General features: G+C 46.6%; 1 protein-coding gene across 2 annotated transcripts in view; it reads left to right on the top strand.

The window, feature by feature from the left end:
- The window catches only part of MYO18A (myosin XVIIIA), a 146,460-nt gene that overhangs the window by 6,447 nt on the left and 120,079 nt on the right, over positions 1-19,934 (top strand). For both annotated transcript variants that reach the window (XM_066636521.1, XM_066636516.1), the window contains exon 2: positions 7,227-8,326. In XM_066636521.1, coding sequence (XP_066492618.1) covers positions 7,319-8,326 — 1,008 coding nt within the window. In that variant the 5' untranslated portion in view covers positions 7,227-7,318. The remainder of the gene's footprint in view (positions 1-7,226; positions 8,327-19,934) is intronic.

Genomic DNA, 19,934 nt, shown 5'->3' on the forward strand with positions numbered 1-19,934 from the left:
CCCCTCTGTGCCATGCTGCGCTCCTGCTCTACAGAACCCAATTCAGCTGCTGTTTACTGCAACAAGCATGCTAGTCCTTGCTGAAGTGCTTAAAGTAATGATGTCTGGTTGGATCCTGAGTTTCTTGGAATAATGGGGTAAGGTACAACCACATAGATTGGGATCCAAGAAGCTGCCTCAGGCACAGTCCAAAGTTCTGTGGACTTTTGACTTGAACAGCACCCATTTATTTAACAATTTCTGCCCTCTCCCCAGAGGCCCCCCCAATATGACTTGCAACATAGGAATAATAAAACCACAAAAATTAAAATCAAATGATAAAAACCATTAACAATCAGAACGTATGAAAACTCAAACAGCTAGGGAGAAGAAATAAACTCAGCCACACAAGCAGAACAGCTGGAACTTCTGGAGAAACAGAAATATTTTCTTCAGGTTCTGGAAAACTAAAAGTACGGAGGGTTAGTCAGATAGGTTCCTGAGCCCGCGGGCTGCAACTGGAAAGGATTCTGTCAGATAAAGAGTCTAGTTTGCATGTTCACTGAAGTTGTGCAAAGGCAGGACTGCCACCACCTGACCATCCAAGAGCAAAGCAGGACACAGGGGCATCTCCAAACTGTGGATCCCATCCCTCAAGGGAAATGCTATGCCATCTAAAACAGACTGTGTACCCAAATCCAGTTCAGCCATTCTGCTGACCAGCAATACTTTGTCTGGAAGAAGCCTCAACTTGTTTTGCCTGCATTCGGTCCATTACTGAGTTCAATTACTGCTTCCCTAGACTCCAAAGAAAATGGGAGGTAGAGCTGGGTTTCCTTATTATATTGGTGGTATCTCAGCCCAGCATCTGGATGACCTCTCCCAGGGGATTCACATAGACGTTAAAAACCATGGAAGAAAAGATGGAGCCTTATGGGACCCCCTAGGCTAAAGGGTGAACAGCAGTCTCCCAGCACTACCATCTGGAACCTAAGAATGGTGGCACTGTAAACCAGTACCTGCCAAAGGTTTCATAAGGTGACCCAGAAGGATGCTGTGGCTGATGACTGAAAGCCACTGAGTAGTCCTATGAAACCACAATCTCTCCACATTTAGGGTCTAACGATCTTCCCTAAATCTAACTTCATTGCCCTAAATGCTTTGGAATGCCAAGGAGCTCATTGTGTACTCAGGTAGTTGACATGATAATTTCTAAGCACTCTGACCCCTCAGGTAACACAGGCCTACAAAACTGAGGGTCAGAAAAGTTTTTCCCAAACTTTATGGTGGTTTGATATGAATTTGGGGTGCCGATTCCAAAAATGGCATGTTTTGTCCTATCACATCTAGTTTTGGGGATATAGTATAGCCTCATTAGTGAATGATTCAAGCAGCTTCCTCACAAGGAAGCCATGGTGTAGACTTCCTCATGAGGAAGCTGCTTGAACCATTCACAAAAGAGGCTATGCCGTGTCTCCAAAACTAGATGCGATAGGGCAAAACGGATGCCATTTTTGGAATCAGCACCCCAAATACACCCAGGAATTGGTGTAACGTTTAAGGAAGCAAAATGTGTGTTGGCCTGTGTAATCTCTCCCCATTCTCAAGGTCCATCAGGTTTTGATGAGACTACCAGCAACAGGAAACTCCCCCACAGCAGTCATGAATCTATTCAGATACCTCAACCTTTGGTGGCAGACTATATAGGACTTCCCACCCCTGTGGTGGTTACGTGTTCCAGGGCTGGCCTAAAGCATGAGGCAGCATGCCAGATGTTGCTCCCCTTACCTGATGATTTGCTAGCCTCTGCTCCTCCCACTCTTCTTCCCTCCAGTTTTCCTCTTCCACTCTGCCCCCCTTCCTTTCCAATCCAGAGAGTTTAAGGAGGAGGTGAAGGACCGGAAGCAAATAAGTGGATGAGTGCCTCTCACCAGCCTGCTGCCTGAGGCAACTGCTTCAGTTGTCCTCATGGATGGACCAGCCCTGGGAGAGTGCCTCAGCGTGAATGATGAAATCCCCCCAAATAATAATTTGGGGAAGGTTAACACTTTCCCCACCAGCTCAGATAGGGAGACTGTAGGGCTGCAAAGTTATATGGTACACCAAAATAACTTGTATCCTATCTTGGTTACCCACCACCAGAATTGCATGATGGTTGGCCAGGGAACCAGAGGGATGGAGTCATGATGGGTTACTGCAGCACCACTTCCCTGCCCTCTGGGCTGTGCTTACTGCTGCACTCAAATGTGATGGAGAGTTGGGAGAGATTTACTCCTCCCTCTTCACCGGACCAGGCCTCAGTTATGCAAGGTAGGTCAACTTGTTCCTCTAGGATTAAGTCCTTGCTGACATAAGTCTTATTGTTAAGTGACCTGTTATTAAGCAGCAGCAGTTTAAGGTTATTACTAGGAAACCAGGACCATCAAGATTGGGAGCAGGGAGAGGTGAGAACACACACTTTCTCCCCCTTCCTCTGTAATGCCCTGCCCTAAGCCCACTACCATACTTTCCTCTGCCCACCACAGAATCAGTTGCAGCACCCCATCCTCCCTCAACCTCTGAATACTCTCCAAAATGCATCTATCAGTCAGCCTCAACCATTCTCCCCCTCCCCAAAACAAGCACCTTCACTGAGTACACTGCAACCAAGCAGCCCAAGGAGAACTAGACTGTAAACCCTCATAGACTTAGCAAGCCCAGCCATAGTAGTCTCCAGGATCCAGCCCAATTCCTTCAGCAACTCTACCAGGGCCACCCAAGCCCTATAATTGTTGTCTTCTATCAGGAACAAACTGATCAGAGACCAGTCAGTGACCAGGATTGTCTGAGTGTCCGCTGTGGGTAATAAGAACATAAGAACATAAGAACAGCCCCACTGGATCAGGCCATAGGCCCATCTAGTCCAGCTTCCTGTATCTCACAGCGGCCCACCAAATGCCCCAGGGAGCACACCAGATAACAAGAGACCTCATCCTGGTGCTCTCCCCTACATCTGGCATTCTGACTTAACCCATTCCTAAAATCAGGAGGTTGCGCATACACATCATGGCTTGTACCCCATAATGGATTTTTCCTCCAGAAACTCGTCCAATCCCCTTTTAAAGGCGTCTAGGCTAGACGCCAGCACCACATCCTGTGGCAAGGAGTTCCACAGACCGACCACACGCTGAGTAAAGAAATATTTTCTTTTGTCTGTCCTAACCCGCCCAACACTCAATTTTAGTGGATGTCCCCTGGTTCTGGTATTATGTGAGAGTGTAAAGAGCATCTCCCTATCCACTCTGTCCATCCCCTGCATAATTTTGTATGTCTCAATCATGTCCCCCCTCAAGCGTCTCTTTTCTAGGCTGAAGAGGCCCAAACGCCGTAGCCTTTCCTCATAAGGAAGGTGCCCCAGCCCCGTAATCATCTTAGTTGCTCTCTTTTGCACCTTTTCCATTTCCACTATGTCTTTTTTGAGATGCGGCGACCAGAACTGGACACAATACTCCAGGTGTGGCCTTACCATCGATTTGTACAACGGCATTATAATACTAACCGTTTTGTTCTCAATACCCTTCCTAATGATCCCAAGCATAGAATTGGCCTTCTTCACTGCCGCCGCACATTGGGTCGACACTTTCATCGACCTGTCCACCACCACCCCAAGATCTCTCTCCTGATCTGTCACAGACAGCTCAGAACCCATCAGCCTATATCTAAAGTTTTGATTTTTTGCCCCAATGTGCATGACTTTACACTTACTGACATTGAAGCGCATCTGCCATTTTGCTGCCCATTCTGCCAGTCTGGAGAGATCCTTCTGGAGCTCCTCACAATCACTTCTGGTCTTTACCACTCGGAAAAGTTTGGTGTCATCTGCAAACTTAGCCACTTCACTGCTCAACCCTGTCTCCAGGTCATTTATGAAGAGGTTGAAAAGCACCGGTCCCAGGACAGATCCTTGGGGCACACCGCTTTTCACCTCTCTCCATTGTGAAAATTGCCCATTGACACCCACTCTCTGCTTCCTGGCCTCCAACCAGTTCTCAATCCACGAGAGGACCTGTCCTCTAATTCCCTGACTGTGGAGTTTTTTCAGTAGCCTTTGGTGAGGGACCGTGTCAAACGCCTTCTGAAAGTCCAGATATATAATGTCCACGGGTTCTCCCGCATCCACATGCCTGTTGACCTTTTCAAAGAATTCTATAAGGTTTGTGAGGCAAGACTTACCCTTACAGAAGCCATGCTGACTCTCCCTCAGCAAGGCCTGTTCGTCTATGTGTTTTGAGATCCTATCTTTGATGAGGCATTCCACCATCTTACCCGGTATAGATGTTAGGCTGACCGGCCTATAGTTTCCCGGGTCCCCCCTCTTTCCCTTTTTAAAAATAGGCGTGACATTTGCCATCCTCCAATCTTCTGGTACCGTGGCCGTTTTGAGGGACAAGTTGCATACCTTAGTCAAGAGATCTGCAACTTCATTCTTCAATTCCTTAATAACCCTTGGGTGTATGCCATCAGGGCCCGGTGACTTATTGATCTTTAATTTATCAATGAGGTCTGAAACATCTTCTCTTTTAACCTCTATCTGACTTAACTCCTCGGTTAGGAGGGGCCGTTTGGGCAGCGGTATCTGCCCGAGGTCTTCTGCCGTGAAGACAGATGCAAAGAACTCATTTAATTTCTCTGCCATCTCTAAGTCTCCTTTTATCTCCCCTTTCCCTCCCTCACCATCCAGAGGGCCAACCGCTTCTCTGGCGGGTTTCCTGCTTCTAACATATTTGAAGAAGCTTTTATTATTCCCCTTAATGTTGCTGGCCATGCGTTCCTCATAGTCTCGCTTGGCCTCCCCTATCACCTTCTTACATTTCTTTTGCCACAGTTTATGTTCCTTTTTATTCTCTTCATTAGGGCAAGACTTCCATTTACGGAAGGAAGCTTCCTTGCCCTTCACAGCCTCTCTAACTTGGCTGGTTAGCCATGCGGGCACTCTCCTGGATTTAGTGGAACCCTTCTTTCTTTGCGGTATACACCTCTGCTGGGCCTCTATTACTGTTGTTTTAAGCAGCCTCCATGCACTCTGGAGAGACTGGACTCTTTTTACCCTCCCTTTCAACCTCCTTCTAACCAGCCTCCTCATTTGAGGGAAGTCCGCCCGTCGGAAGTCAAGGGTTTTTGTTAGAGATTTGCCTGGTATTCTTCCCCCAACGTGCACGTCAAAACGGATCGCAGCATGATCACTGTTCCCCAATGGCTCAGTAACGTTTACATCTCTAACCAGGTCCTGCGTACCGCACAAAATTAAATCCAGAGTCACCTGTCCTCTGGTGGGCTCCGTGACTAGCTGATCTAAGCCACAGTCATTTAGCACGTCAAGAAATCCGGTTTCCTTATCGTGACCAGAACACAAATTGACCCAGTCAATATGAGGATAATTGAAGTCCCCCATGATTACAACCCTGTCCTTCCTTGTCACCTCCCTGATCTGTTTCCTCATTTCAAGGTCCCCATCAGATTTCTGGTCTGGAGGACGATAGCACACCCCCAGTATTGCATCGCTGCTCAAGCCTGGTAATTTAACCCACAGAGATTCTACGGTGGAGTCGGACCCACCTTCAATCTCTACTTTGCTGGATTCTATCCCTTCCTTAACATAAAGGGCCACCCCACCTCCAACACGCCCCTGCCTGTCCCTCCTGTAGAGTTTATAGCCCGGGATTGCGGTATCCCACTGATTCTCCGCATTCCACCAGGTTTCCGTTATGCCCACTATGTCAATATTTTCCCTTGTCACCAGACATTCCAGTTCTCCCACCTTTGCTCGGAGACTTTGGGCATTCGCATAAAAGCATTTATACACAGTAATGACAGTTGTTAAGGTCTTCAGTCTGTTTTGAATGGAGTTGCACTCCCTCGAGCAGGTTTGCATTTTGGCTGTCATCCTAGAAAACCAAGTGATGGCAATGGCTAGAGCGAATGGCATTTGCCCAGTTTTGACTGATGTGCTAACTACAGCTGCATCCAAGTCATTCAGACCTCACCACTGTAGTCCATTTCTTTGGCGACATTGAGATTGGACTGCATGGCGCTAACCTTGAAGACCATCTTCAAAACTGTGATTACTGCAGAATGTGGTGGCCCATGTGGTTATTGTATCATGGCAGTCTGTTTCTGACAGGCGGCTGGACCAGCTGCGGGTTTGTTTCCAGGGACACTTCGGGGTGTTGGTTTTGGCCTTAAAACAGTTTATGGTTTACGACCAAGGTATCCAAGAGACTGCCTGGTCTCATGGGACAACCCATTCTCTATGGTTTTCTTGGGGCCATCCAGCTTTTGCTGCCATTGTTTGAAGCAAGGTCGGTGGCAACAAGAGGGAGGGCCTTCTCTGTGGTGGTTCTGCAGTTATGGAGCTGAATCGGCTTCTCCCTGTTGACCTTTTTGCAGGAGCGAAACATCTTTCTCATTTGCTTGGCGTTTTCTGTTTAGGGGTTAATGTTTTAGCTTCTCTTTCATCTTGGCTCTGCTGCTGTTCTTATTAGATTGTCCTATATGCATTTTGACTGATTGTTCATTATTATTATTATTTTTATTTTTTTAACTGCTCTGGACTTGTGTTGTGGGGAGAAAGGTGGGATATAAAATGTTTGAATTTCATGTTGTGGAGCTGCCCCGTTTTGGTTTCTCTCTGTGGTGTTGTGTTCCCAGTTTGGTGTACTTCAAGAAGCTTTCTGGTCCTTTCAGGACTAGGTTGTACCTCAGTCCTAACGGAAGAAGGTTGATAGTTGATGTGCAGAAAAGCAGCATATTGCTAAGCAGCATTTTATTTCTGAACCAGTTAGGCCGGCCGGTGTGGAAGTATTGCCATGAATGTGATACTTAATTCTCGGGAGCAGGACCTGCAACATTTATTTAGTTATATGAAAATGTATATCCTGCCTTTCCTCTCTAGCATGGAGATGCCCAAGGCAGCTGACACTCATTTCAACAGCAGGCAAGCATTTAGTTATGTTTAAATCTTGTTTTACAGACTTGCAAATGGCTACTTGCCTGGTTGGCTGTGGGGAGAAAGCATCACTTGCAGACAGCTTAACGGGGAAGGTCTGCAAAGCTAATGGGAACATGGATTGTTCTTCCAGGCTGTCAGTGTGCCACAGATTATTGCTGCTGTTGTGAAGGGCTGGGTGGATGGCAGGAAAATAAGTTTTTGTGCTTGATGGGCCACTAATTCTGCAAATGTATTTACAAGGCTGTCTGTTTCACCACAGATACACTGGTGAGATCAAGACGTTGGAGCCTCTCTGGCCACTAGTGCCTGGCTGCTTCTGAACTTGAACCTCTCCCACAACCATCTTCCACCATGTTTAACTTGATAAAGAAGGACAGAGATGGGTCCAGAAGGGACAAAAAAGAGAAGAAGGAGAAAAAGGAGCGGATGTCAGCAGCTGAGCTGAAGAGCCTGGAGGAGATGAGTATGCGACGGGGCTTTTTTAATCTTAACCGGGCCTCCAAGAGGGACTCCAAAAGCAGACTGGAGATCTCTAATCCCATTCCTATCAAGGTGGCTAGCGGTTCTGACCTACACTTGACTGATATTGACTCAGACAGCAATCGGGGCAGTGTGATCCTAGATTCGGGACACCTCAGCACAGCTAGCTCCAGCGATGACCTGAAGGTGGACGACACTAATTTCAAGGGGTCTGTGTTGCAGAGGGCTGCCAAGTTTGGCTCACTGGCCAAGCAGAACTCCCAAATGATCGTCAAGAGGTTCTCCTTCTCCCAAAAGAGTCGTGATGAAAGCACCTCGGAAACATCCACACCGTCCGAGCATTCAGCTGCACCTTCCCCACAGGTGGAGGCACAGACGCTGGAGATGCAGCTTGCCAAGCATGGTGGGCAGCTGGGACCTCTGCGTGCTCCTTTGGCATCTGCCTCACGGACCAGGCTGCCAGAGGTCGTCAGCAAGAGGTTCCCTGCTGAGCTGAAACTCCCCCTGGTGGTGCCCCCTCAGTCCCCTGTACCCAGGCAGCTGGAGCTACAACGGCGGAACACAGGCGACTTTGGCTTTTCGCTGCGTCGCACCACCATGCTGGACAGGGCAGCTGACGGGCAGGTGTACAGGCGGGTAGTGCATTTTGCAGAGCCAGGTGCGGGCACAAAAGATTTGGCCCTCGGCTTGGTGCCAGGTGACCGGCTGGTGGAGATCAATGGACGCAACGTGGAGAATAAGTCCCGTGATGAGATTGTGGAGATGATCCGGCAGTCAGGGGACACTGTGCGTTTGAAGGTGCAGCCCATTTTGGAGTTGAGTGAGCTGAGCCACTGCTGGCTGAGGAGTGGGGAGGGTCTTCGCCGAGCAGCCTTTGATGTAAGTATCTGTGGGCACAATTGGAGAGGTGTGAGAAAGAAGGGCTGTGGGAGGTGGCTCCTGTCAGCAGCTACGCAGAAGGTCTAAAACTGTCTATGGGCCTGGCTGCTGGGCTGGGTTGAAGGGGTTTGTGGTTGGCATCTGGTGTTGGTTGACCACCCTGGTTCAGCAAGGTCTGTTTTTGAGTTCTTGTGCCTGACTGTGGATAGAGTACTGTGATTGGTAGGCAATATAGCTACAGGTGTGCGTGGGAAATGGGCAGAGAGTACTTGTAAGCATTTTGGGCCTGCAGAAAACCAGAATTTTCATTTTGGGTGGCAATGGGAGTAGAATGGTGTGTAATATCGCTTGAACTGAGTTGAAAAACAGTTTATATATATATTGCAGCAGTGGCGTAGCTGGAGGGGGGGCGGAACACCCAGTCAGGGGGGCAAGCGACCCCTCCCTTCCGAGCCATTCCCGGCGGGGAGAGCAAAACAGAGCCATATAGCTACACCACCGTATTGCAGTGGATTTTGCAGGGAGAGAAGATAACCCTTTTTTCCTGGCGATGTATGTGCCTAAAAGATTATGAAAGCTTTTTTTTTAAAGCTGCATTTTGGGAAATAATCCTCCCCGGCTCTTGGTGTAAGAGCAAAGGGTGTATGTGAACTTAGTCCCAAGAGAGGATACCCTTAATAGACCAGCTCAGCTGGGCTGTTGTACAGGGAAGAAAGGAGAGGAGCTAAATATGCAAATAGATAACTGATTTATTGATCAGACATACAAGGAAGGCAAAGAAGAAGGTTTCTTTCTCCACTGTGAGTTTGGATGGTGATTTGAGAAGTTCCCCCTTCGTGAAATACCAGCATCCAAAACCATCCAGGTGTATTTGGGTTGCACAGGTAATAAGCTTTGAGAAAATGGATAGCAATGTAATTTATTTTTCTGGGTGTGATCTATCTGTAGTAGCAGCAATAAAATGTTGATGTCATGGATTTAGTAGTAGATTATACAAAAACATTTCCAGTGTTCCAAACGCAGTGTGTGCCCCATTTGGCATGGTTGCATCACCACTGGAAAGCTGGTTAGGATTGGGCTGCAAGACTACTTGTAGAGAGAGGCATAGAAGGTTGGTGACCCATATTCTACTGGTCCCTTCACCACGTTTGATCTGACTTGAGTGTGTGGTTCATTGGTCATTTTGAATTTCCTTGAATCCCCTGATGTGTGCCAAGCCTCTGCCTGGGGGAGGGAAATCTGTTTCTGGCATGGAGAAGCCTAGTGATGCATTCCTTCCTGGCTTAGGAATCGCTGCAGCCTGTTTTCAATCGGTAGGGAAGCACATGGTGTTTATAGCTCTTGAGTTAAGTGTGCAGCTGGGGCTGTTAAAATATTGGATGCCAGATAAGTTGCTAGTAAGACTTGTGGCACAGGTTCTGAGAGAAAGCACTGCAGGGTATGAGACAAGTGAAAATGGGCTGAATCTAAGTCAGCTTAGAAGCAAAGAGAGTGAAAGTCTTGGTACCCCATGATTCCTTTTTCCTAACCATCTGACTTCCAGGAGTGCTTTAAGAGGCCATCTGCACGGGAATTCCTCTACCTGTTCTGGGTTTTCAGGCTTGTTTCAGCTGCTGCTGTTTTTCTCAGTTTCCTGATCTAAAGCTAAATCCGAAGCTAGCAGGGATGTAGTGGAATGTTTTGAGGTGCTAAGCTTTAATATATAGTTCCTTCCCTTCACAGAACGGCGGCATAGACCAAGGTGGCAGTTGGGCTAACAGGCTTGCTCTGAGGCAGCCTCTGATCTCCTAGATGCAAAAAGAAATATCAGGGTATAAATGGGAAGTACAATATGCAACAACTAGTTTTTCAGAGAGGCACTTGGCCTGCACTCATAGCAGCTTTGCCAAGCATTTCCTCAAGTTGAGAGTATTTCTGCTGGCTGTTCTTCTCCACTAAGCTCCCATTAACAGAAATGTACATGTGTGCTACTGTTTGGTATGCAATCTTTCTTATGAGATTTTTCAGCTGTATCAGTTAAGTCAGTGAGGGCGCAATCCTAACCCCTTATGTCAGTGCTTTCCAGCATAAGGGCAATGCAGCTCTGAGGTAACCGAACAAAGATTCCCTTACTTTGAGGAGGCCTCCGTGAGTGACACCCAACCTCAGGATGCAGCACATGTCCCATTGGCACCGCTATGCCAGTGCTGGAAAGCACTGACATAAGGAGTTAGGATTGCATTCTGATTCTCATACATTTAGCACTGGGACCCACTTTTTAGAATGAGAATCTGTCAGGACCGATCGGAAGTGATGTCATGACTGGAAGTAACATCAAGCAGGAAAAATTTTAACACTCCTAGGCTGCAATCCTACCCACACTTAGCCAGGAGTAAGTGCCATTGACTGTCATTGTTAAAAGTATATACATAGTAGCTTGTTAAAAGTACAGATCTGTAACATTTCCCCAAATGCAGTCACATACCATGGTAGCATCAAGTCTTGTATATTAAAAATAAAACATTGAAATGAATGGGGATCCACCTGAAATTGGACCCCACTAGGTGGGTCATGAGCCAACCCACAGTTTGAGAAACACTGAGTTAAGTCGATGCTTGTAGATAGATGAGTAAAAATAGCCTTTCAGCCAAGAAGATTTACAAAATTTGCTGTCTGTTCCCCTCGCCCCTGACTGCATATGGCAGATATAAGCATATATAGACAGGCAAACTGAAACAAGTTGTGGGCTCATGACTTTTGTGGATGTATTTACAAGGGTGGTTAAGAGTTTTTTTTTCAGTAGATGATCCACAGGCTACATCAGACTTTCCTTTACATCAAACCGGCCTTCCTAGCATCTTTCTCTGTCCCACGCATTACTAGCAAACCCCCTCACCTTTTTCTCTACCTCTCGTGGCTGCTGGAGCCCCAGCTGTATTCACAGGTTTTCTATATTGCACATGAGCAGTGTCCATAAACAAGGGAACTCATCTATCATGGCAAGGACTTGTTACCAAAATAGCAAGCTGTTGGAAACTACAGAGAAATAGGTTTAGGTTAGACATGAGGAAGGATTTGCTAACTGTAAGAGCTGTCTGGCACTGGGACAGTCTGCCTTGTGCAGTTGTGGGCAGTGTTCCCCCTTATTTTTTATACCACTTTATCAGTGCTTTTTTTGTGGGAAAAAAGGTGCAGGAACTCACAACTTGTTAATCTATTTATTTATTTATTTATTTATTTATTTATTTATTTATTTATTTATTTATTTATTTATTTATTTATTTATTTATTTATTTATAAACCATTTTTTATTGGAGAAATAAAATATTTTTTATGTGCTTCCCCCCTAAAGATGAACTTACTTCTGAGTAGAAATGCATAGGATTGGGTTGTGAATCTCCACATCCCCTTCCCTCTAGCTATTTTTTCTACACGTGGGGAAAAATACTGTACAGGTGCACTTGTAGCGTGTAGTATGTAGTGTGGCACTACTTCGAGGAGAGGAAACAGTGAATGGATTCCGAAAAATGGCTTACATGAGTTCCATGTAGTAAAATTACTCTAAGTAACTGTGGGAGTAAGAACAAAAAAGAAATTCTTACACGAGAGGGGTCCTTAGGTGCACATAGAAACAGCTACTTTTGCAAACAAGTGATTAATATGGTTTAATTCAGGTATCAGAATACTCTGTATCTTGGGGAAGGCGCTTGGCATGCAATTGTATGTTCTCTGCTGCCCTGAGCAGCCGCTTTGCATTGCTGGAGAGGAGCTGCAAACACTGGCTGGCGGAGGGCATGCTTGTGGGGGAAGGACGAGGAAGATCTCTGGCAAGGCTGGACAGCATGTTGTACACACGTAGAATCCCTTTTCACCTGCCCTTAGCATGTGAAAACGGGTGCAGATATATATCTCTGCCAGGATTAAGAGCCCAATCATAGGTATGTCTACTCTGAAGTAAGTCTCGTTCTAGTCAATGGAGCTTACTCCCAGGAAAGTGCCTAGGATTGCAGCCTAAGAGCCCAATCCTATGCATGTCTACTCAAAAGTCCACTTTAGTGAATGGGGCTTACTGTGGATAGGATGGCAGCCTTAGAGTCCAATCCTGTGCCTGTCTACTCTGCCTCTGTTTTGCTCCCCCCCCCGGAATGCCTCCGAAGGGGAGGGGCCCCTGCAAAAAGGTGCCGGAACTCCGTCCCCCGCGTTCCATTAGAAAAAAAGCTTTGCGCTTTATAGAGTCCTGCCATGATAGCATGGCAGCATCTCTGTTTCTCAGTGACGATGTCAAACGTTGTCACGAGCTCCTAGCTGTGTGGAGCTCTGTTTTGAGTTGTGTGGCTGTGCAGCAGGAATCACTTGTTGTGGCTGTCCTTAATTTTTCAGGCAAAGTCTGGATGGCCACTTTTAGGGAGGCTGTAATAGTTGCTGCACTGAGCAAGGAATTGGACTAGATGACCTCAAAGTCCCTTTCAGCTCTTAACATTCTGTGATTCTAAGTACTTGTGTGTGACTGTGTTTTTTTGGAAATGATTAGGCATTGGCTTGAGCTCCCAAGGGTTCTGGGTCTATCTCCTGAGATGTGAGACCTGTTGGCCCTCAGCATGTTCTTCCAGGTTTTGCTTTCCTTCATCTTCCCTCACTCTCAAGACCAGGGGTAGCCAGCCCACAGGCACTTTCTAAGTGGCATGTGCAAAGTCACCATATATTTTTGAAAACATTTAAATAATAACAAAGAAAGCACCATAGCAATTTTTGGTTTGCTTGATTTCTTTGCCATTCCTTACACAGCACACCCCCAGGTTTATAATGCTGCATTGGGTGCCCTTGGGGTAACCACCCCTACTCTGCTTGATTTGCAAAACAGGGAGAAAGGCAGGAAAGAATGATGGACAGGAGAGAGCCAATAGGGCGAATGCTAGTGAGCTGCTTTCTGCTAACTGGTGGGTCACTCACCTGAGAAGACCAGATTGGTGGAGTATTGAAGAGGAGAGAGGTGGGCTATAGAAGGCTGTGGGACTGAGCGGGGTAGTACAAAGATGGCTGATGAGATCAGTAAAGCCCAGGTGGCCCAGCCAGGTGGAGATACCATCTTTGGTGTCAAAGAGATCCTGACTATGATAATCTTTGAGGTTGAGAAGATGGGAAAGCAGAGGGGGACTATGCTGTGCAGAATACATGCACCTTATCTGGACCTCAAAATGAGACTTGTTGGCTGGACTAAAGGTCCATGCAGACCACCTTTCTGACCTCATCAGCAGTCATCCAGGTGTCCAAACAGGCACTCCTGCGATTCTTGCTCTGTACCTTCTGGCACTTGGAGAGATATACTACCCTTGAACTTGGAGGCTCTATTTAGCTATTGTAGTAATTGCTGAAAGTGCCATTAAGGTGGAGTGGCATGTTCAAGGTTCCCTACGTAAAAGTGGCACATGGTGTGCTGCTGATTGGCCACCCCTGCACTAGACCCTTCTTACAAGCTGTCAGTCACTCTATGCTTCATAGTTTCCATCACAAAGAGGGCATTCTTGGCTATCTCATGCATGAAGTTTCTGTCTGCCAGCCCAGGAAGAAAAGAACCAATATCTCCCAGTGGGGTTTGCTAGTGTCTGCTAGTATATGCTTGCAGAAGGTGCTCAGACATTATAATCTAACTGCTGCGGAATCAGATTAGTTTGGAGCTTGACGGTTGCTAGTTATGTGGCCTCCAAATGTTTAATAACCTTATGGAATAGTTGGAAGAGAAACATTTTTATATGTTTTATTTCCTAGTGTGTTTATAGCCTATATAGTCTGTCTTGTGACTTTTTCAGCTCACTTTGATCTATCAAAACTGGGGAAAGGAAGGCTGTATATTGAACTGATCAGTGAACAAACACCGGAAGCAAAAGCAGGCTTCCAGGTTTAGTCCTCACTAACCTTCTGCTTGTCCCCAGGCATTGGCCTTCTACCTTTCTCTGTGGCTTGTGGGGGCTGCTCCTGCTCCAGTTGCAAAGTTGCCTTTCCTTGCAATACACAAGCAAATGTTGAACATTACAAGGAAACAGGACCGATGGCTGTCAATAGAGGGCTGTTGACTGCCACAAATAAGACAGGGTTGGTGAGCAGCACATGGGGCTGTGGAGTAGGAGGTAGACTTCTAGCCATATCAGAATGCCTTCCCCCTTGAAATTTGTGACTTGCTTGCTTAAGTCATATGGAGCTCTGCAGTCAACTTTTTGCCTGCTTTAACTGCTGAGATAACTGTGCGCGTGTGTTTTGATAATCATCTGGTTGGACTACTTCTATGTTCTATATTATTGGGACTGCTCTTGAAGACTCTGGAGGGTGGTGGGGAGTCATCCCCAGTGTCTGTTGGTTCAGCTATCCTTGGGGGGGCCCCCTCTGGAACAGAACTTCCGTGAATACCGGGACACGCGTGTATATTAAAAATAAAATGCACACTCAAATGAACGGAGACCCACCTGAAATTGGCTTGACGGCCCTGACCCACAGTTTGAAGAAAGACAGCTCTAAACAGCATTAGCCCTGCATACTTTCAGTGGTTCCCAAACTGGTGGGTCACAACCCACCATCCAGGGAAGCACTTGTTCCTACCCCTTTTAGGAGCAAAGAGGGGCTAAGATAGTAACATAATCCCCAGGATCAGGCTACTGCTGGGGAAGGGAAGAGGGTTTTCCACTTACCTGCAGCAAGTGTTGCAGTCCTGAGGGGTCTCGGGAACTTTCCACAGGGCTCCCCAAGCTTCTGTAAGTCTGAAAAAGAAGAAAATGGGCACTTTTGGTTTTTGTGATGAAACTGGAAGTTCCTTTTTTCTCTTTTTTTTTAGATGTGCAGAGACTTGGGGAGCCCTGCAGAGTGCTCCCCAGACCCCCTGGACCTCCTAGGACTGCAGCATTGGCTGCAGGTAAGTGAAAACTCCCCTTTTATCCCTGGCAGCAGCATGATCCTGATAATCTCATTGCTACCTTCCCCCTTCCCCTACAGCAACTTACAGTGCTCCCAACTCCCTTGTAGGAGTTTGGGAAGCACTGCCTTAAGGGTCTCCCATATCTGCTCCATCAGATCAGCATGCAAGACTCAGGCTGCAGTCCTAACCACACTTTCCTGAGAGTAAGCCCCATTGAACAAAATAGGATTTACTTCTGAGTAGAACTGGTTAGGATTAGTCATTCTATGTTTATGAATGTGAAATCTTGTATGGGTGTGCATTGGAGACTTCTCAGTTGTGGCACCAACCTGGTGAGCTTCTTGCCCTAGAACATATGCCACACTGTTTAATCTTGGCAAGACAGAGGTGCTGTTTGTTAGCAAGACTGTTGATTCAGGGTTGGAGATGTTGCCTTTTATGGAATGTTACCTTTTATGAAATGGGGTACTCCCCTTGAAAGATCAGGTATGCAGCTTGGGAGTGCTCCTGACTTTATCCTTTGCTTCTTCTGAGTAGTCAAATAGTAGCTGTGGCCAGGACTACATTTGCACAGCTTAGGCTGGTGCACCAAATGTGCCTGTTTTTAGGGTGGGAGGGCCTGGTGACAGATATGTATGCCCTCACTCAGCTGTTCCCAAGCTGTGGGTCCAGTTCCCACCAGTGGGTCATGAAACTGAGAAGGCAGATTAGGTAGGCTATGTGCATCAAGGGTTAAACAACCTGCTACTTGTGGGGATGGGGAGCACTGCTGCCCAATCACCATTATAGCTACAGAGGCTTGAGCAGCTGGTAAAGTGAAAGTTTTTTTTTAGGTCCTAAAATAGTATAATGTATTTTACATGGACCCACCTTTTAAAAAAGTATTTGGAAGCTGCAACGAGGGCAGAATGCAACTGCAAGAGTTCTTATTCAGTGCCAGTATTGTGGAGTGTGTTCCAAGTCAAGTCCAGTGCAGAACTGTAGTCATCGCCTTCAAAGTTTAACAAGGCTGAAAGACCCTGATGTTCAGAAGAACCATCTCCTGCTGCAGGAACCTGCTGATTCATTGAGATGATCAGGAGACTCCCTTCCAGTGTGTCCTGCCATTACCCAGAGCTTGATGGGCAGTGACCTGGGTCAGAACTTTCTCCATTGTGGTGTCCAGGCTGTGAAAATCTCTGCTCTGGAAGACCCGTTTGTTTGCTAGCCTGACAGTATTCAGATGTAATTTTATAAAATGCTTTTGTTTCAGCAGGCCTAAGACCTAGTTTGTGTTGGATTAGCCATCCCCTCTATTTTCCCCTTCTCTGCGAATTGTTTAATTGCTGCATTGCTTGCAATTTTGTGCTTTTGATGATTGTTTTTGTGTGTGATTGTTTTTATTACCTTGTCTGAAAGCTGCTTTGAGCATCTCCAGAATGAGCTGGACAGTGAAAAACAGCAACAAACAAATCTTGCTAGTTTGTGGGGTAGTTTATTATGGACTGAAATGCTGGGTCACTTGGAAGATGCAAACACTGGGAGAATCCTAATGGGCCTGAACCATGAGTCTCCATTCCCGTATGTTGGTCTGCAGCATTCAGTTAATTTTGTGCAGATCTTGTGCTTTTCATTTTCTAATGGGGTAATTGTGGTAGTGGTTGTTTTGGTCCCGGCTCTTTTTTTTTTTTCTAGAATCAGGCAGCTGATGATGAACAGCACCTGCCTCGCAGAGCTGATGAGGTCAGCTGCTATGAAACAATGTCCTGTCCTCATGAACACAGCAGTCCTTTTGCCTCCCCTTCCCCCAACAAAACTGTTTTGCAGAGGACACAAGCTCTTGTTGTGTGGTGTGATGGAGGAGGAGCAGGAGCACCCCACGCCAGTGTGCAAGGCAGTCTCCCAAGGACGAGCCTGCCAGCCCTTCCTCCCCCATTACCTTCCAGCTGACTGAAGCATGGCATAACCGCAGGCAACAGGCATCCCTTTGTCCTGGCCACAGGCCCTGCACAAGCTGTTAGTAGTTTTCCCATTTTGCTGTTTTATTGACCTCACTGACAGCATGGATAAGGCCCTCCAGCATAAATGGTCAAGTGGCTCACAGTTAGTGCTTTGCTGGACTGAGTGTGTTGGAGATCCTGTTCCTGTCCATGCTGTGATGAACTGGATCCCAGATTGCTTTTGGGAGTACTTGCATACCACTTTTTCTCTCGCCCTCATTGTCCCTGTCTGCTGGGTAGAGCAGCCAGTGTCCTGCCCTTCTTCCACGATGTGCTCAGAGATATGTACATGGGGTTCCCAGGTGGTTGTCTTTCCAGGCATGGGCTTGCTTAGATTCAGCAAGGCAAGTGCATAATTTGGTAAACGAGAGGTGCTGGTATTCTAGTCTAACACTGTGTGTCTAACACACTGACAACACTGCCACTTAGATGAATGTGGGCTGGCTTTGATTTCTCAGGTGGAAGGTAAAGCCAAGATGGGAATAAACTTGTGAGGCCAAATGCTGCTTGGCTTAGGTTTGGTTTGCATGGGCAGCAGAATGAGAGCTAGTGTGGGACTATACCACTTCAGGGTGTAGCAAAGAGAGAGCATTCAAAAATGGCAACATGAAAAACAGAAAATCCAACCCAAGTGTATTTGACCCATGTTGCATGACAGGCTCAGTACTTCCCAGAGCTTAAGGCAGGGAGTCAGATGATGCCCCCTCTTTATCCACTGGTGTGTAAGTCACCAGACCTGCTGTTCCTTCTCCTCTTACTCCCTGTATTTGACAACGGTAACAGAGTGCAAGAGGAAGTGTGGAGGGGAGTGGTGGGCTTTAGCGTTGGAGACATTACCCTCTTCTCCACACTTCCTTTTCTTGTTCATATACAGTGACTGGAAAGCAATGGTAGGAGTGAGGGGGTGGGCAGAGGCAGGTAGCCCTCTCCCAAGTTGCCCTCTGAGGCAGCCACCTTGGGTGGGTCAGTCATATCAACTCACCCCCAAAGAGTATTTTACTTGTTCAAAATGGCATCTATGCTCCCTCCCTGGTCCACGCTACTGTTTCTGCTGTATCTACTACTGCTGTATCTATCTACTGTATAGATCAGGCTCAGCCTGGAGCACACTAGCATCACTCTCTGTTCTTCGAATCTCACTACTGCTTGAGATCTGATTGGCTGGGGGAATAACATGTGTGGAATTCTGTTCTCCAATCAGATTTTGATTCTTCTGGGCACCTGTATGGGTGGAAGAGGTCTAGCTGCATTTTTATTTGTATTGAGTTTTTGAGATGATTTCAGTTGGTACCTTGGCAAAAGTGAGCCCTGCTGATAAATGCCCAGGAATGTTATCCATTCTTGGTGGCTTACTCACTGTCTGGGTGACTGATTGCTAATCAGTGAGTTTGATCTGTGCAATGACTTCCTGGCTCCTGTCCAGCTCTTCTCTCCATGTGCCTAATGACTGGTGATGAGTCTCCTGCCTTGGAGGGCAGATTACAGCGCCAGCTTCAACCAGAGGGTTATTGGCTGGTGCTAAAGGAACTCATCAGTTAATTCTGCCAAAGCCACAAGCACTGAAATATTCTGAATGGGCACTTGAAAGAATGTCTATTTTCTTTCTCTCAGTAAGCCATTTAGGGGGCCTGATTGATGAACTCCAGTTTAACTCAACCCAACCGCCTTTCTCTAGCAATGGTACCTCTTAATACCCCAGAAATGTGTATGGGGCAGGAAAGGAAACCTGATACATGATGGTGAAATAACCCTTCCAAACACCAGTGGGGTTTTGTTGAGAACCATGAGAGTTTTGAGTGGCTGCTGCTAGCCACTCAATACCTCCTTTATTTGCCTTTCTGCTAGTTGTTGCCCTATTGAAGTCTTGCTGCCAAGGATCGCCCTCTCACCCTTTTGAAATGTGTTGTCTGCTCCCCCCCCCGTTTGTTCACACTTGAGTTCTAATTTACCTATTAGACTTCCCCCCTCCCAGATTTCTGTTCATGCACCAAACTACTCTTGAGTGCAGATATCTCTCTTTGCAGTTGGGGACCTACTCTACATTTTGGTGCTTTTGCATATATTCATATTGATTTGGATGTCATGTTTTAATGTATTGAATACAGATTGTATATTGATATTCATCTTACTGTATGCATCCAGGCTGATTTCCCCTGACCTTTTTGATGAACAGTCCAGGTGCATTCATATACTGTGTCTAGTTTTCTAGGCATGTAATGTATGTTAAATATTATAGCAAGAGGCCCCCCTTTTTACTTTGCTTTTGTCTTTAGGATTTCATGGGCTCCCTGCTTCAGCCTGCTATCCAATAAAGGGATCAAGCAGCTGCAAGTCAGCCAAAGTGATTGCCCCGTCCCTTCCCCTGCAAGGTCTACCTGCCAGCAGGTTGCCACTGATTCTCTGCTTGAGTTAATGGGTTCTGACTTGTATTTGCATCTTTGTGCCCCTTTCAGTTTTCCCTCCTTGTTCAGGGAGGATTTAGCACATTAAGAGGGTTTAGGTAGCAGAGCTGTTTGTCTGTAGCTTCATAGAAGGATCTTGTTGGCTTTTTTCACCTCCCTGTCCTTCCTCTTTCTCAGCAGCTTAGGCTGGAAGTTCTTATTCTCCTCTCTTCTGAGTTCACAGCTTCTACAGGAGAAGGGAATCTTCAAGTAAATGCAAAGTTAACCGTGACTGGAATATGACAGAACGGCAGCTGTCTTGGTCCTAGGTGAATTGGAGCTGGTCTGCTATGCTGCTTGCCTTT

Source organism: Tiliqua scincoides, chromosome 8, assembly GCF_035046505.1.
Source record: "Tiliqua scincoides isolate rTilSci1 chromosome 8, rTilSci1.hap2, whole genome shotgun sequence".
Classification (NCBI taxonomy): Eukaryota; Metazoa; Chordata; class Lepidosauria; order Squamata; family Scincidae; genus Tiliqua; species Tiliqua scincoides.